This window comes from Hippocampus zosterae, chromosome 14 (assembly GCF_025434085.1).
Source record: "Hippocampus zosterae strain Florida chromosome 14, ASM2543408v3, whole genome shotgun sequence".
Taxonomy (NCBI): Eukaryota; Metazoa; Chordata; class Actinopteri; order Syngnathiformes; family Syngnathidae; genus Hippocampus; species Hippocampus zosterae.
The window spans coordinates 6,168,009-6,185,812 of record NC_067464.1 but is presented as its reverse complement, the minus strand read 5'-3'; the positions used below and the strand labels follow the sequence as shown (position 1 = coordinate 6,185,812).

Below are 17,804 nucleotides of genomic sequence, written 5' to 3'. Positions count from 1 at the left end.
CGAATTGCATTTCGCGCTCCTATCCTGTCCTTGGCTTCGTCTTTAATGGGAAAAGTGTCGCCGCCTGTAAAAAAGTCGCAGCCCTTAGGGAACGCGGTGGGTGACGAGTGAGGCGCCGACTCCACCGAGAAGTTTCTTGTCTTGTTAATTGGACGTGCTGCTCCACTAAACACACACGGTTCGCGCGCGCACACACACACACACACACACACACACAACCACGACTCTTCACAGCCTTATATTTAGTCAAGAGACCAACTTGTCACTTTTTTTTTCCTCTCACTTAACCTTGCTCGCAACTCACTGTTGCCGCATTCAAGAGGAGTCTCAGGGGAAGGCTTAACTCTTCACCCTCCTCATCCTTTTATTCCCCGTCTTTCCTTATCGGCACCTCAATAGAGCAGCAGACTGTTGCCCGAGTGTTTGCGAGTCCGAGAATTAAGTCCCGCTCGCTTGTCTCCGCTTTTCTCGCCGAGGGTGACTGTGACGGCACGTGAGGTGTTTACGAGCAAATGGATGAGCACAGCGTCGAGCGCACTTGCTCTTCTTCGTGGGATTAAATGATGATTACTCTTCACTCTTCATGCTGACTGCCGCCCCCCGCCCCTTTCAAAATGTCTCTTCAGTGATGCGCTTATTGACCAACTGGTGATACATCAACCCAGGGTCAAGCTAAATGCCACCGCACCCTCCATTTTTTTTTTCACCCTGACCCTTGCTTGAATGAAGACGTACTACCTGGCCAAGCCTTGTTTGTCAACACGGTTATTGAGTGTTCAGCAGGAACAGGCGCAAGTAGTTGTTTTGCTTTACGTGAAAAATGTGGGTCCCTGAATTTAGCCGTGATGAAAGAGGCTGCCGATTTGCGGGAGTGACGTTCGCCGGGCTGGTCGTTGCACACAAGGGAGTCAAGAAAAAATGTACAGTGATCCCTCGCTACTTCGCAATTTACTTATTTGGACATATCTGTACTGTTTATGCAGCAGGCACTCATTCAAGGCGCATGATTGGTTCCTGGTGCGACATCGACCAATGACAGCACAGAGTAGGATTCATCCTATGAGTTGATTGGCTGCGCATCTTCGCAGCCCCGCCCAGCACCTTGAGTCTCCCTACTTTGCGGTTTTTCACTTCGCATCAGGGTGTCGGTCCCCATTAACCGCGATAAGTGAGGGATCACTGTAATCATCCTTCTGATATGGATTATGAATATGCATTTATACACCTTGATGTCTCTCTTGACATTTTAACTACAAAGGTTTCTTGAGAATCGCTGACGTCAATTAGTTTTCTTTCCTTTTTTTCAAATACCGCCCACGCCTGCAATTTGTGGAAAATGGTTGCCATGGTGAATGCTTTGCTTTTTCTGCAATTTGGCTTCTCCTGAAATTGGTGTGTTGTCTACATTTCTTTGAATGAGAATGGGGGAAAGTTCTTCAACACAATGAATCATCATTAATGGCCAGAATGTTGCATTTTGCTCACCTAGTTTCGCCGACTCTTGTTTTGTTCTTCAGACGGCGATGCAGTTGAGACAATCTAAAGCGCCTCTGTTGGTTTCAGACAAGCGGTGTACTTTGCCCCCATTTCCTCACCAATATGACATTAATCAACAAATAGTTCCACTTTTTTGTTGATCAATTACCGTATTTTCCCCACAATAAGGCACACCCAAAAGCATTCAATTGTCTCAAAAGCCGACGGTGTGCCTTATAATCCGATGCGCCGTATAGATCAATATGCAGATTCCTTGTACGTAGTATATTAAATGTTCTGAAAAGCGCTTTGTTACAGCTGCAGTGGTTTCAAAAGCTCTATATCACAGGTGTCAAAGTCAAGGCCTTGGGGCCAGATCCGGCCCCCCATGTCATATTATGTGGCCCGCGGGAGTAAATCCTGTGTGTCACCTATCATGATTCTTGCTGAAATCCGTACCGAAATGTCAAATTGTCACGGGTAATAAAGAATGTTGAGATTTTGCACCAGCCTTCCGAGGGAAGCCATAACTCCGAAATGGCCCGTGACAAAAAATGGGTTTAACGCCCGTGCTCTTTATAAATAGCTGTATTGGATTTAGTGTGGCTCCATCTAGTGGATGCATAACGCAACCGCAGCCTCGATTGTGGTTTCTATCCTATGTGCCTTATAATGCGGTGCGCCCTATATATGAAAACAGTCTCATAATAGGCCAATCATTGAAGGTGTGCCTTATACTCCGAAGCGCCGCATAGTCCGGAAAATACGGTAATTGCTCTTTTTAAATGGTATACATGAGTCTGGGGATGTTCTGAACGCCTGCTTTGCCGCCAGCGTCATATTGAGATGAATATTGTCGTGGAGTCCTGTCCCGCAACTATCCAAAGCTGATGCTATGTTTGTGTTTCTGTAGAAGGCACACATTCTTAACGGTCAATGAATTGGCATTTATTTATCGACATGCTCCCCCCCCCCCCCCCCCCCCCCAACAGGCGGAGGGCGAAGACAATTTGAAAAAGGTCCAGCTGATGGAATTGGCCATTCTCAACGGGACATACCGAGACAACAACATCAAAGCGCGTGAGTGAACTACGATTAACACCACTAATGTACATTGCCCATTTCATCATAGGACACCCGTATTATTCATTTATTTATATATATTTATTCCCTGCATGCCATACATTTAATTAAGACCATTTACTCAATTAGCTTCTGATGAATTAACAGCCTTCACCACCATGGAATCAGTGTTTAGTCAGATGGCCTGTGTACATGTGTGTGTCCATGAGCACACCCCCTCTTCAAGCTGACCAAATAATCTGTGTTTACCTACTCCACCACGAGTCGCCGGAGAACCTCCATTTTGTCCTCCGCGCTCCTTTCCCCTCCATCCATCCTTTCTCCGTCCACCCTTTTTTTCCTCCAGCCAAAGGTCGCTCGGTGATCCACTCGCTCTTAACTTTGCAGCGCACCTGCTGCAGCTCACTGCGCTCAAGCTCTGCATGTCGCATTCTAGTTGACACATCTGCTCACCGAAGAAGCGCCCATGGATCATATAACCGCGCTAACAAAAAAAAAAAACACGCTCTTGGCATTCGGCTTTGAATGTGTTCAATGTCACTGCGATCGCAACCTCTGCGGAAATGGTTTTTCGTAAATATCGCTTTGAATGGGATGGGGCAATCAGACATCTTTTGTCGTTGCTATGTGGCTGAAGATCGACATCCCTCCTGGTTGAGTCAACACCTTCCACGCCCGTCGCAGCCAACGAGTGTACTTCATCTTGTTGCCTCAACAAGCAATTTCACACCATTGACAGATCCATCAGTTAAACAATTTGTGTTGCCACCCCAAATAGAAACACTGATGATATCTGTTTAATTTGATTGACTTGCCCGTGGGATGCTTATGAAGCACATGCAAACTCTTGCAATGTTGTCTTTGCTAGCATTTTTTTTTTTTTTTTGGGATGCAACAATTCACGACAGACAAATTTGGACAGTTTGTGTTTGTATGTGTTAAAAAAAAAAAAAAAATAATGTTTTAGTGGTCACTTCTGTGATTGTAGTATAGGATTGAATGCATCCCAAACCAATAGGCCAGCCTTAAAATGAAAGGTGTCAAACTCAAGTCACGGGGGCCCGGATGAGGCCAGCCGCATCATTTTGGGGGGACCAGAATTGTCTTCATTTTTATTCATGTTGGGATTTTGCAAGCAGATGACACCAATGGTTCACAGCCACAATTTCCAAAGAAAACCATAATTACAAGGTCCACGGCCAAAATGAGTTTGACACCTCCAAGACGGCGAACATTTCTTGCAAGAGTTTGTATGTAATGATCATTCATTCCGGTAATGGTCTCGGCGTGTTGGTGTGTCACCTCTGCTGAGTTACCGATTCAATTTGTGCGTGTTGTGTGTGTGTGTGTGTTGTTCACGTCATTTCTCGTGCTATTTGCAGTCAATGTTTGAGCCGCTGCTGCCCCGAGGGATTTTTGTATGCTTTGCACTGGGGACGACGACGGCAAGCTTTGTTTTTGGTGTGAGGGGTTATTTTGTTTTGCTTTGTGGTCCACCACCATGATCATTGCATGGACTAATTTTGCCTTTTGCCCCCCCCCCCTCCCTCCCTCCCTCCCTCCCTCTCTCCCTGCCAACTCTCTTCTTTTCCTCCTCTTGTATTTTCACCCTTCACTGTTCATCTGTGATAACCATCGGCGCCACTTGGCTCGACCTCTTGTCCTTCTGTCTTCTTCTCCACTTCTGTCCTTCGCTCTCTTCGCTTATGGCAGCCACCCTTGCGTTCTCTCTTGCAGCGGCGGCGGCGGCCGCTCAGGGACCCCGCCTCATAGCGGCACCCACAGGTCAGGTGTTGCCGCCCCAAGCGCTCCGGCCCCCGACTCCGGCCGGGGCCCCGCTCATGAACCTCATCCGGCCCACTCAAATGGCCGCCATGCTGCCCAACGGCACCCCCACTCTGGTGCCGCCCACGCCGGATGCCGGGCTCATCTACACCACACCTTACGATTACCCCTACGCCCTGGCGCCCACCTCCCTGCTGGAGTACCCCATCGAGCACAGTGGGGTTCTAGGTAAGCGGGCCTGGGGGAGCATGGGCGCGGCGGCCCTCTTTGGCCAGCCCGGACAGGAGGGCAGCTTGTTTTACCCCGGTCTCGGGGTGCTGGACACGGCTTCCATGAGCCTCAGTCAGGACTTTATGAAAGGTAAATATGTTGTGTCCACCTGAGGAACTAAAAGACACCCTCAGGGTGGATGAAGGCGGTGAAGCTCTGTGGCTAATGCGGACATTTTTGATTCTGGAGAGGGGAATGATTAGCCCTTTGACACGAAGGTTACTTTACAGTTAAATTTGGCTCGGCGCTCCCAGGTACGCACTGCCTCCACTCGGCAAGGTTTACGCAGGCGGGACTCGGCGCCGTCTGAAACGAGGCGGCCCGACAGAAACAAGCTGGCGTACGCGCGGCCCCGCTCTCTAAACCTTTCATGCGCCGGCCCGAAGGCATATTCGGTCTGGCAGTGGATCCCTTCGGATTTCTGCGGCTTCTGAAATGATTTTTTTTTTTTTTTTTATTCTGTGCTGCAGGCGAGCCTTGATGCCTGCAGATAAAGTCCCTCTGTCACTCCCACTGGGGATGTTCATTAAATTCCTCCAGTCGTCCTTTATTTTCCTCATCTCCTTCGCCTTCCTTTGTTGTTTCAGCCTCGCCCCCGGTGAACCCGAGATTTGTGCTAATACCCGAGCTTCCCCTCCATTCGGTGCCCCGGAGTCCAGTTCTCTACCGCGGCCTATATTACATGCGTAAACCCGGATGGTGCTTTTAGCTGACCAAAGAGACGAGCGATGATAACACCGACGCCAAACGTCCACAGAAACCTTATGACAAATCCACTAAGCCCGTTAAAAAAAAAAAATCATTCTTCTTCTCGCTTTAATACGACACACTTGTGATGCTGTGTGGAGCGTGAACCGTAGCATCTTGCCCCGCCTCCGAGAGTCATGCGCAGCATCTTTCTGTTTAACTCGCAGCGTTACATTTTTATTTACTCACTCGATCGATCGGTGCCTTCAGCAACAACGGGGGCCGGCGTGGAAGGCGCACGCCGCCTTTCTCGCACGTTTCCGTGCGCCCGCCTGCCGCCACTACTCTATCTCTCGCCACCATCGGCTTTATGGACAGCAGGGAAATGTTGGGCCATCTGGCGCTTCGGAATCGTCGTGTAGGTGGCGGCGGCGGTATTTGCCAAGACTCGCCACACTGAATTTCTTGACACACACACCCTGCCTCTTCTGTGTGTTTGCAACCCTCCGCGTGTGCATTTTTTTTTTTTAACATAGTGGAACCTCAAAAGTTTGAACTCAATTTTTTTCCGGGATGCAGTTCGACCCCATTTTGAAACAAATGTTCCTATAAGGGCTCCCGGTGGGTGAAATGAACAGTTTTCACTCCGATACAAGTAAAAAATCAGTGGCGTGCGGTGAGGTTCATGGTTGGTGAGGCACTGACTCCTTTAGTGTCAGATTTACAAATATATAAAGCGAAAAGGCGGAGCTTATTCAATTGGCTCAACATTATATTTGCGACATGCAGATGATACGGCAAGCAGCACGAGCAAATCGCATGTATCAACCCAGTTTGTGATGATTGCGCAATGCAATGCGGATTCAGAGGTGAGGCTCTGCCTCACCTGCCTCCCTTGACCGCACATCCCTGAGTAAAATCATCCCGACCAGGCCATGCTGCCGCTCGTGAAAAAAATACGAGTGAATAACGTCCCCAATTTTTTAAAAAATAAGCTGAACTGAGGTTATGTGATATGCGATCATCTCCTGTGACGTCATTCTTGAGATTGGTCCGTTTTTTTTTCTTTCTAATGTTAGCAAAAGTCATAATAGGACACGGCAAACTCAAAACCGCTGGGGGGCGAAAGTTTTGCAGATCCCGAAGAGTAGGCCTTCAGAGGTTCCACTCTATTTGAGCAGAACGCGCCACGCAAACCATAAGCGTCGTATCCTGGTTTCCGGGAAGGAAACAACCCCCCAGTCAGGCTGATTGGCTCGCGAGAAAATGTCGGTGTTGCAATGAATGCGTGCGGCAAGAGGCAGGTGGCGTCTGGCGCTATTCAATTACCATCAAAACCCCGATTGGATTTCCCCACCTCTGAAAAATAAGGAGACAAATTTCTCCCAATCCCCTCTCCGGACCCCACTGGAAGAATTGCATTATTTTTCCCAGACAGCCCGGCAGCCATTACCCTTCACCTACCCTCATTTCCTTTTTGTCCCCCCCCCCCCTCCTTTCACCCGAAAACTCTTGAGCACTGTGGAATTTGAATGACTTAACTTATGCATATTTGAATAATATCCCCCAAATATTTTTGTTCGACTGTATTATTTTTCAGATCCGAGCTATGTGACGTGCATATGTGCTATTATCCGGTGTCTTGTAATATCCCCGCGTTATGCTAACGGTTTCAAAGAATAATGTGAATGTTGAAAGTGAATGGTTTCTAACCTTGTGGACCTGTTGCAATCTAGGTGCAATGGCTACTAAAGTGAGACGGCATGACACGCGGGTCCATCCTTACCAAAGGATTGTGACCGCTGACAGAGGTCAGTTTAGTCTCTTAGCTACACTCTGCTATCAAATGATGCATTTCAGTGATGATGATGATGATGATGACGATGCCACCGATGACGATGCCTTAGTTGGGAATCTCTATTGTGTTGTCTGTATTATCGTATGTGTTTGTGTTTTCTCCCCACGCCGCACCCGTATATGTGCACACACCAGCTCAATCGTGCGTTGTGGCGTGCACGTTTTGTTTACATTCAATACTTAGTTCACAAAGAGCTCATTTGCAAAAATAAAATTAAAAAAGACATTTTTAACAGGGCCCCCCGCCTCCCTTTTAAAAATAAAAAAAAACAGTGACAACAAATTAACACCCGCTTTAAATAGGACGACAAACTTTGGGATTTCTTGCCATCATTATTTGTGGATAAACGTACGTTTTTGTTTCATCGAAGCCGCCGTGTAATGCACGTAAGCGCTCATTTGTTCTGAGGATACGTGACTGATCGTTGGGCCCTATTGAAAATGCCTTCACGTTGCAAATGAGCCCTTGACGAAAAAGGATGTGTACACTGTGTATTTTTCAAAGCTCAGGCAAAAAGTGATCCTTGCAGCTTTTTGGTTCATGCAGCTGTGACGCCAGTACAGGTCGTACTTTGCAGGCAATGATATGAGACATTCCTTCTGAATGGGAGCTTGGCACCTAAAATGCATTTTTTTTTATTTTTGGGGGGCTTTGCAAGGAGCAAAGGAAGCAATTCCTCACTGCATCCCAGAGAGCAAAGTCACCATTTGGGTGGGGCGGGGGGGTAGGGAATTTATTTTTCTACCGAAGTTCAAGTCACATAGACGCCCTCTAGCTTTAGGTCGCTTGCATTCCCTCCAGTGTACCGCGAGATATAACGTTAATATTTCACCTGTACACGAGGTACTGTCATTTTATATATTTTTTTATATCGAAATGTATTTATGGTTCTTGTGTATATTTATATTATATAAAAAGTATACTGCGAAATAAAGAGGAAAAGAACAAAGCGGAAAACAGTTGATTGGCTTTTATTACACTTTTAACACTCGTCTCGTAACGTTAGATCGATACGACACAAATCACACAGGGGGGGGGGGGGAGAAAGAGACACCGAGGCCACGTTCACACGGATATTTTCAAAACTAAGATTAAATATCGTAAATCAAGGCCAAAGGTTCTTCTCATCGAGCGGCTTTTGCGACATTGGTTTGGGGTGTTTGAAGCTTGCTTTAAGAAACTACAATAAACCTTAGTGACGTACCAAATGAAAAAAGTCACCCGATAGGGTCGCCGATAATGTGCCGCTTTGTCTGACCGATAGTGATAACCGATATAGCTCTTAAAATATATATATAGCTTTTTTTTTGTGTGTGTGTGCGTTTATGACAAATAGTATAAATATTGGCTGTTGCTGCTTGAGCAAATAAAACGTTTGTTTTGTTTGTTTTGTTTGTTTATTGAACATAAAACATATACAGTAATAATTTGACAGAAAATAAGGTAGATAAAAAAGTCAAAAGAAAGAAATCAGTCTTCATTCAACACAGTTATTATGTTCAAGGGAGTAGGATGAAGTAAAAAACGTATCTAGTCCTACCCCGTTATGTGTTTATTTGTACTAACGTTTCAATCCCGCCTCTTAATGTAGTCGGGCCAGAGGATGATTTAAAAAAAAAAAGTACGAGTGAACGTGGATGTTTGTAAACAAACGCATGCAAAAGACCATTTATCGTGTCCCCCTCACCGAACGATAAAGTGATATCATGACAGGGCTTTGTCAAGTCATTTTCACGGACCAAAACGATTACAAATGCTAGCCAGCAATCGCCACACTTCAACACGCCGTATATCTTCCAACAATCCATCCATTTTCGGAATCACTTCCCATCACTCGATCCAGGGAGGTCGATTTAGCCACCCAGCTCTTCCCCAGCTATTTTTGTTCAATGTAAGGAAGCGCTTTCTGTCCTTTCCGCTCGTCGCTTCGACAAGCTAGCCTTGCTCACACTTGGAACGCTTGACGCTAACGTTAGCTTGCGTCTGCAATGTTTACACAAAGCGCTTCGTTGCCGCGCATTCCGATTCTTCCCGCCGCGCTTCCGTCGGGCATCGTCATTCGTCAAAATGAGCCGCCGGCCGGCCAGCGCATCGCCGCTTTGTTCCATCGCAAAATAACGCCTGTTTCAAAAGCTCGCATTTGAAATGACGCGTGTCAATTTTGCCGTTTGCGTGCGGACGTGGCCTCATACGCGACTTATTTTCTGTTTGTCTGTCCATCTCTCTTTTATTTTTTTTTGCTTCTATGTTTTGGTTTTGCGGGGCACTGGGCGCAAAATCCAACCAGCCGCCGCCGCTTAAGTGGCGGCGGCTGGGTGCGGCGGGGCCCACACATCACAGATTGCATTCATTTTTATTATGATTATTTTTTTTAATTGTTCAAAATGATGTCATTCCAGTCTCTTCCTGCTGACACTAATACCCTTCTATCTTTGTTTTTTCTGTTTGTTTTTGTTTTTGTTCCTAACCACCTATAGCCGCCACCGGCAACTAACATGAACCTTCTGACCTCTGAACTCTTCACCCAATGACGAGCCGCCCCCCAGCCTGCCTGCTGATCAGTTAACTGGTAATTTGCCTTTTTGCTAGCCACTCTCTCTCTTTCCCAGTGACTAAAGAGAGAGAGAAAGAAAGAGAAGGGAGGCGCCAACCCTAACACGCCAACAAAAACGTCACGCCCACATGAAGTTGTGTGCTCCTCGTTTTTTTTTTTTTTTCCTTCTGTTCATTGAGTTCCGTTCCCATTCTTTCTCTTTCTTTTTCTCCACCAGTCACGCGCCGCGGGTGGGATGTTTGTGGTGTTAATCATACATGTGCACTGATGTTAAATAGCAATAAGATGCCAACCAGAGAACCCACCCGCTACCCCCCCCCCCCCACACACACACACTATTTTGTCACACCTGGATGCCAACCATTTGGTTTTAGAATGCCAATGCCCCTCCAAAAATAAAAATAAAACAAAGAAATGTGGTGGGGTGGTGTCCCAAGTATCAACCCCCCCCTCCCCCTAAAAAAAGAAAAAGAAACAGAAGGAAAGAGAACATCAACACTCACCTTAACTTTGTTGAAATTGTCATCCCGATTTGTAATTATGACACATTCTGGGTGTGCTGCCCTTTTTCACTCTCGCCCAGCCCAACAAAAAAAGCTTTTCTGTCTTGATTTGTTTTCAAACCCGCATGGCTGTAACGATTGCAAACAATAATGCGCTTTTTTGTTTCATTAGTTTTGTGTTTTATGTTTTTTGGGGGTGACAATTTGTATGTTTTTGTTTGTTTTTGTGTTATATTCAGTTGACACTTTTTGTTGTTGTTGTTGGACTAAATTGACAAAGAAAGACGCAGGCTGCTAAAGCTAACGCCGGCCGGGGATGGGCCAAACTTGGGATGAAGGGTTTACGTATGCGTGTGTGCTTTTTTTCTCTTTTGTTATTTTGAATTTTCAATGTTATGGTTGTGTTTCTTGACATACTACATTGAAAGTAGGGTGTTTAGGAGGCTTTGCCATCCCCACTACATCCATGTTACAGTGCCTGATGCATTTAGAACAAACTAGATCTCAATGAGTTCGCTGAGCTGTGATCAAAAAGACAAAAAAAAAAAAAGTATTACGTGTGAATATTTAGCCAAAGGTTTTGTTTTGTTTTCCCGATGATTTTAGTACAATTATGATGAGCTATCTGCCATTGTGCATCTGCATCACACAGAGGGCTGTTTTTAAAGTTTGGAAAGGTGTGAATTTTTTTTGTGGTGCCTGCCTTGAAAGCCAGTCAGTTAGCATTTTTATTTTGTTTTACTTACATTTGTTTTGGGTTTTTTTGGTTGAATTTTTTTTTATTCCTGAGGAGGAAAAAACAAAAACACCAAAACGACTCCTTGGATTAGCATCGAAATGAAGGGTCCCTCCCACCTTTTTCCAATTGTCGTTTTTAATTCAATACTTGGCCATTTTTTGTGTCAGGCCAACGTGCGAGCGCATCCACAATGTGTCACATCTCGTATCTTCTGAGATCCTTTTGTTGAACTCTCTCAAGAACAAAAAAAAAAAAACTAAATAGGATGTGAAAGCCATGCCTGCCTGTTCAAATTGCTTTATACATACAGTACGTCTTATATACATATACATAAATATATATATATCAAAATGTACATAACGCCATTGCATATATAAATACATACACAGAAGCGAACAAAAAAAAACAATTGATAATTTTACAGTACAGGGTGCTGGAGTAGAGGAAAAAAAGGAATTCTATTTTTGCCAATTTTAGCTTTTGATACTTTGCAGATACAAACATCTGATTTAAAAAAAAAAGACAATAAAACAAACAAAAAAAAAAGAACTAGTGGGTGAGGAGGTGCTGTTGGCCTGGACGTAACTGGAAAAAAAGAGTTTATTTTAAAAAAATCAAATAAAAAATGCAGCAAGGAATCAAATAAAAGCAAAAAGTGCCTTATCAAGAGTGGTGTTTTTCCGAGAAGCGTAAAAAAACAAAAAGAAATGCCAGCACCCACCCAAGATGGCGCAGAGCGGAGCGTGGCGTCGGCAGCCCGCATTAACTCTATGCAACCCGAATTAGCTGACTCAGCTAAATATGTGCCATGATTTTGTTTTGGGGTTTTTTTTGGTCTTCCTACGATTTCTTTTTTCTTTTTACTCGACAGCCCTTTACTCTGCTGTGTGAGCAGGCTTTGATCTCCTTGATTTTTTTTTTTTTTTTTTTGGAGAATCGTATGAATTTTTAAATTTAGATTTTTAGTCTTTTGTTTTTTTGAGCGTGTGTGAGCGTGCCGTACTTCCTCGTCGGATTAAACGGCACTGCCGATAGTAGCAATGCAGTCGGATGCATCATGAGCTGAGAAAAATACATTTAGGATTTGTTCAAGTTCAACCGCGTTGGTTTCAACAACCGCAATTTGGCGACAAATAACCACCGTTGCGACGTTTGGATAAAAGAACCAAATTGTTGAAAACTGATTTTTACCGATTCCGTTCATGGCTTTCTCATCGAGCTGAAAAGGTCAATGAAATTCTTGTTTTGTTTTCAGTGTTACTCTCATTATTCTTGCTCTTATTTGTAGGAAGAAAAAATTGAAATGCAATATAAGTGGAAATGGCTGTACAGCATTCGACAGTATTATGAGAAGTTCCCCCTGCGATGTTACGCGTTACGTTGTGTGGCTTGGGTAACATCCATCAGGTGATGAAAAGGTTGGGGGAGGTGGGGGGGGGGGGACAAAACAAAAAAAAACGTATTCTCTCTGGCCTGCCTACTCTACATGTATGATAATGTAATTAACAGCCATTGTTACAGGTTTATAATGTATTTTTCTAATCTCATTTTATATGTGTATTAATCATGTTTCGGAGTGCTTTTTTATGACCCCCCCTCCCTTCCCAATCTGAATCTCCTCCTTATCCGCACCCCCCCCCCCCCCCCCCTTCACTTTTACACATTGGGAAATGTTATATTTTGTTTTCATGCCCAGCTTGTTTAACTCATGAGCTACTTTTAGTTTCTCTTGTCATAAGTATTTTTACATGCTTGCTATTTAGTTTTACATGGTGTATGCTGTTATTTTGATTTTTTTTTCTCTCTTTATTAACCTCTTGGCATTTACTTTAATAAAACATTCTTAGTAAGAATTTTACTAACGCGCTATTTTTGTCTTGTGTTTTTAACCAGTCTCATGAATGTATTGACCCGGTCTGGTTCACGGACTAACAGAATTAATGGTGACTCGTGGACGCTGCACACATGTGTGCGCAAACACACACACACACACACACATACATATACTCTAACGTGTTCTCATGCATTTTTATGTAGGGAATCGTCCAGAATGTTAGCATTTTGTTACGATCGGGACTATTTTCGACCTATTTTCGAATTTGGAGCAAAAAAAAAAAGGCAAGAATACATAGCCCTGGGGAAAATACCGTATTTTCCGTGTTATAAGGCACTTCGCATTACAAAGCGCACCTTAAATGAATGGCCGATTTTGAAATTGTTATTTTTATATAGGGCGCACAGGATGGAAGCCACAATAGCGGCTGCAGTTGCGTTATGCATCCACTAGATGGAGCTACGCTAAAGGGAATACAATACAGCTCACAGAGTTTTCATAACCGCTGCAGCTGTAACAAAACACCTGACAGAACATTTTAAATACCTCGTCCAAGAGATCAGAATATTGATCCATATATAAGGCGCATCGGATTAGAGGGCGCACTGCCGACTTTTGAGAAAATCGAATGCTTAGTGCGGAAAATACGGTGCATGTACAGTAACAGATACATTTGTTACAATCGACACCAAAATGCTCCTCGCCAAATACTGACAGTCATCCTCATTGATAGTGAAGTGGTAAGTGACCCCGTCCCGCCCCCAAAATGAAACAACGGTAAAATCGCCCTTTTGTCACGTTTGAACAATTGTTCCTCAAGAGTGAGACTTGTCGTACAAAGTCCTACTAAATTGCCATGAGAACAGGTTCCACTCAGCGAGACAACGCCGCCACCTAACTGGAAAGTGCACGAGTTGGTACGCGTCCCTCACTCCTGCTCACGCATTTCTCACCTCTGTGCTGAAAACGTGATATCTGCTGACACTCTTCATACCTTTGCCCTCGCCAACTACACCGCTGCTGCGTCTCAACTCGAGACCACTCCTCTCGTTTTTTTTTTTTGTGTTTGTTTTGTTTTATCCTTCTGTGTCACGCAATCCTGGGAATTAGCAAGACGGTGACGAGCTCTTCTTCTCGGCTTCAAACTCCCCCAACCCGAAACGGTCATCGCAGAAGAATTTGTTTCCCAGAGCAGATCAATTTGTCATCGACGGTGAAAGTATTAAAAAAGGGAGTTTGGTTCTGCTGGTATTGCAGCTGTTTCCTCTCTGGTCAACACTTTGCATCACTCACATTCTTGAGAGAAGAGCGAATACCTTTCGGGAGCCTCCCTCCGTAATGCTTAAAGCAAGAGTAGAGGTCGGGAGTCTCTTGAATTACAGTGCTACCTCTACTTACGAAATCAATTGCTTCTGGAAGAAATTTCTTAATGAAAAAAGTTTGTAAGTAGGGACGCCTTTTCCATGTAAATGCCCTAATTCGTTCCAACCACCCCCAGCACCCCAAAAATGCAGATATAAATGTTTCCTAAAGCATAAGAATGCATCAAAGTATGAAACAAATACATGTTACAATTCGATTATTGCACAATAAATGAGAGCATTGCATCATGTAAAAAAAAAACCGAAGAAAGCAGTATATGGAGTACTTTGGGATCAAAACGACCATTTTCTTCCCCCTTCCATTTTAAAAGCCCATAAAGGATTCCAGCTATCTTGTATTTATTGTTCATTGGAACTTATTTTGTTTGTTGTTGTTTCTTTCTTTCTCGTCTCAAACACTGCCAGCACGTCAGTCTACTGCTGCGTCATCCCTGGCTTTTGAATCCTTTTTTTTCTCATCCCCCCCACTCGATGTATTGTCACGACACACACACACGGGAATATATTAACTTCATTATTAATCCTTATTATCATTGCCAGGGACGCCTACACATTGTTACCTCATTTTTCGTTTTGGGTTAAATCCTCACGACAAAGGAAAAGAGGAAAAAAAATGTGATTGCTGAGTTTGTCCTCCTTAAGCACACAACAGGGATTAGGTGTGTGTGACATCAGCGTTAGCATCTTCATAGGAAATTAAGTGAATTATTAACAAATCTGCAGTTTTTTTAGGTGCCGTATTTCCTCAAATAGTGACTGCACATCCATTTTTAATGTTTTTTTTTTCATACACCCTGTAACATCATAACTTATGCCGTCCACTGTCGTAACCGTCGTCCCCAAAAGGGTTAACGATTAATCTGCAACCATTAGTTGCAGATTCCTCGATTAATCGTAGCATCTGTAATTTCTACAAATAGATGCCTTCCACAAATAAATGCCACTACTTGAAGAAATACATAAAACATTTCGTTAAGAGGAGTGTCGGGTCCAGTCAAAATTCAATGCATACGTTCAGGCATCAAATTGTCCTCCAAAGCACCAAATGTTGCCTTACCGTTAAACTGTTACAAGAGTGCCTTTTTTTCTGACACGTTTATTTTATTTTTTTATTTTTTTTGAGGGGGATAACGCACAAGGAAGTGATCGGTTTGTGCCTCTGATTGGACCAGGGTATGTCATCCTCGGCCAATGTCATACCGCCCCCACCGCCGCCGTCTCTTTGCGAAAAAAAGACGCGTCTCAGGGCATTGAGTGTCTTTTTGACCTACTAACATTTCCCATCTGTCCATCTTGCCTTGTCTCTAGCTAACAAACATTCCTTCAGTGAGTTCAACGGCAGGTTGGTCGCACTCGACAAAAAAAAAAACAAAAAAATACAACCAAATTGTGGAAAGAAATTGCCCCACTGGATTTTTTTCTAATTTTTTTCAACTGTTATGCATTTAAAGAATTCATTATTAAACCACAGTATTATATTTACTGTTAACCGTATAGTGGTGCACTAAAATCTGTGTGATTTTTTTTTTTTTTTTGTGGGATGGGGGGAGGATTATGTGAAGTTGAATATTTTATTGTGTTGTTTTGACAATAGAGGGGCTAGACTGAGAATTTTGAGGTAAATAAACCATGTCATGACACTTTTGTTGCTCGTGCCAAAAAAAAAGGTAAAAAGGGAAACAAAAATGTGTGCAATAAAGAATCGTGTGACTTTCATCTGGCTGCTGAACTGGACTGTTTGCTTCTTTGTTGGTTTGTTTTTTGAACACCTTTTTTGGTAACGTTATGCTCACAGTGTGGCCTTCAAGGTAAGTCATTTGATTTGCTGAAATCAAACGTTGGAGTTTACGATTCCCGAAAGTTAGCAAGAGGAGGTCATCTGACCGCTAGCTAGTAAAGCTAGATTTTCATTTTCAATGTAGACAAGAGCCCCCCAAAAAAGACGACTGCGCTTGCTAAAAATAGAAATTTGGGAGATGCATGCTTTTCATTGAATGCATTTTTTTTTTTTTATTTAACGCGGGGTGGGGGGGTGGCCTTCAGTCAGGGCATTTTACCTCTTATTTGGAGAATTGTTGGCCATTTCTCAAACTGCTCAGGGTCAAAAAAAGACACTTTGATGATGATCGCAAACAAGCTCTCATATGGAGTTTAGAGAGTAGTAAAATACTGTATATGCAAATAAAAATAGAGAAAGCTCTATATATATGTATATACTGTATGTATATGCGTATGTATGTGTATATATACAGTATATATGTATATATATATATATATGTATATGTATATGTATATGTATATATATATATATATATATATATATATGTATATGTGTATATGTGTGTGTGTGTGTGTGTGTGTGTGTGTGTATGTATGTAGGCGAAAGCAGTCATCCGTCACACGGACAAAAGTATTGAGACACCAAGTCATTCTACCCACCCTTACAGTGAAGATTTCGGAGTCAGAATTTTTTTCAGGAGTGTTTGTCTACTCGTTAAGAAGTCATCAAGGACGATCAAGTAAGTCTACACAAAACGCCTCATCAAACCAAAAAAAAGTAATTTCACATGATGAATCATCAACTATGGACGAGCAGGGGCACCTAATCAAGGCACCCACTTAACTGCAGATGGAGGAGGCCTTCAACTTGGGACGAATTGGCGTAGGGTTTCCATTCGACAGAGAGTTGAGGAAACATCAAGGAGACCAGACTGGAGATGTGGGGGGGGGGAGGGGACTCGCAGCCGCATGAATTGAGGGGACTATTGAGAAAACGGGAAGTCGAAAGGATGTGATGTTGACGGCAGCTTTGGCCCCCCAGCAAGACGCATCAAAGGAGCATTTGTCGACAAGCCCAGCTGTGTGTGTGTGTGTGTGTGTGAGGGTTGCATCAGTCGTGACAGATGAACCAGCTTCCTGTGGAATGAATGCAGGGCATTCATCACAGTGCAGCTGTTTCTTTCTGTCTTTGTGCGCCTCCGCCATTTGCATCGCACTTTTATTGATGGGGACTTCTTTCCTGCGGGGCGACCATCTCAATCAATCGACCTTTATTTCAATGGAGCCTTTCATCACTAGCGACTGGTGGAGGTTGTTTTTTTTTTTCTTTCAAGAGGGGCCATTATATAATCACAATTTTTTTTAAAAAGGAGGCAAAAATGATAGGAATTAATCAGATAAAAATGGCATTTCTTTAGATATGTTAAGTGACAATCTGAGTGTGAAAATCGTGATCGAAATCTTGAGTAGTTGTCTATAAAACCTAGTGACGAAACAAACCGCAGGAAAAATGTCTCCCTCTAACAGAGCAACGCGATGCTGCTCTTAATTATTGCACACTCTCCCTTCACTCGCCTGACGTCATTCCAATTGACGCAGCTGTCAGCTTCAATTAGACTTCCTAATGTCTTGCATCAGGGGGGAGGCTGCGGCCACAAGTGCAATGGCAAAAGAAGAGGAGGGGGGGGTCATCAACGGCAAAGGTCGCCACGTCTCAGTTTGACAGGCAGCGCGCCGGCTAAGGAGTTTTTTGAAGAAAATAGTGGAAAGTCAACGGATCCAAACTGTGGCCACTAATCTTAATGACAATCGGAGAACAGGAGCTGAGGGTAAATGAAAAGGAAACCAAAATGT

General features: G+C 43.7%; 1 protein-coding gene across 6 annotated transcripts in view; it reads left to right on the top strand.

The window, feature by feature from the left end:
* qkia (QKI, KH domain containing, RNA binding a) overlaps positions 1-12,390 on the top strand; it is a 67,596-nt gene extending 55,206 nt beyond the window's left edge. Inside the window, exons 5-8 of one of the 6 annotated variants that reach the window (XM_052085398.1) lie at positions 2,469-2,556; positions 4,273-4,572; positions 7,038-7,112; positions 9,637-12,390. In XM_052085398.1, coding sequence (XP_051941358.1) covers positions 2,469-2,556; positions 4,273-4,572; positions 7,038-7,112; positions 9,637-9,653 — 480 coding nt within the window. In that variant the 3' untranslated portion in view covers positions 9,654-12,390. Of the gene's footprint in view, positions 1-2,468; positions 2,557-4,272; positions 4,705-7,037; positions 8,195-9,636 lie in introns of those variants that run through there. The other 5 variants (XM_052085397.1, XM_052085394.1, XM_052085393.1 and 2 more) reach the window with 5 other exon arrangements.
* Positions 12,391-17,804: the final 5,414 nt, after the last annotated feature.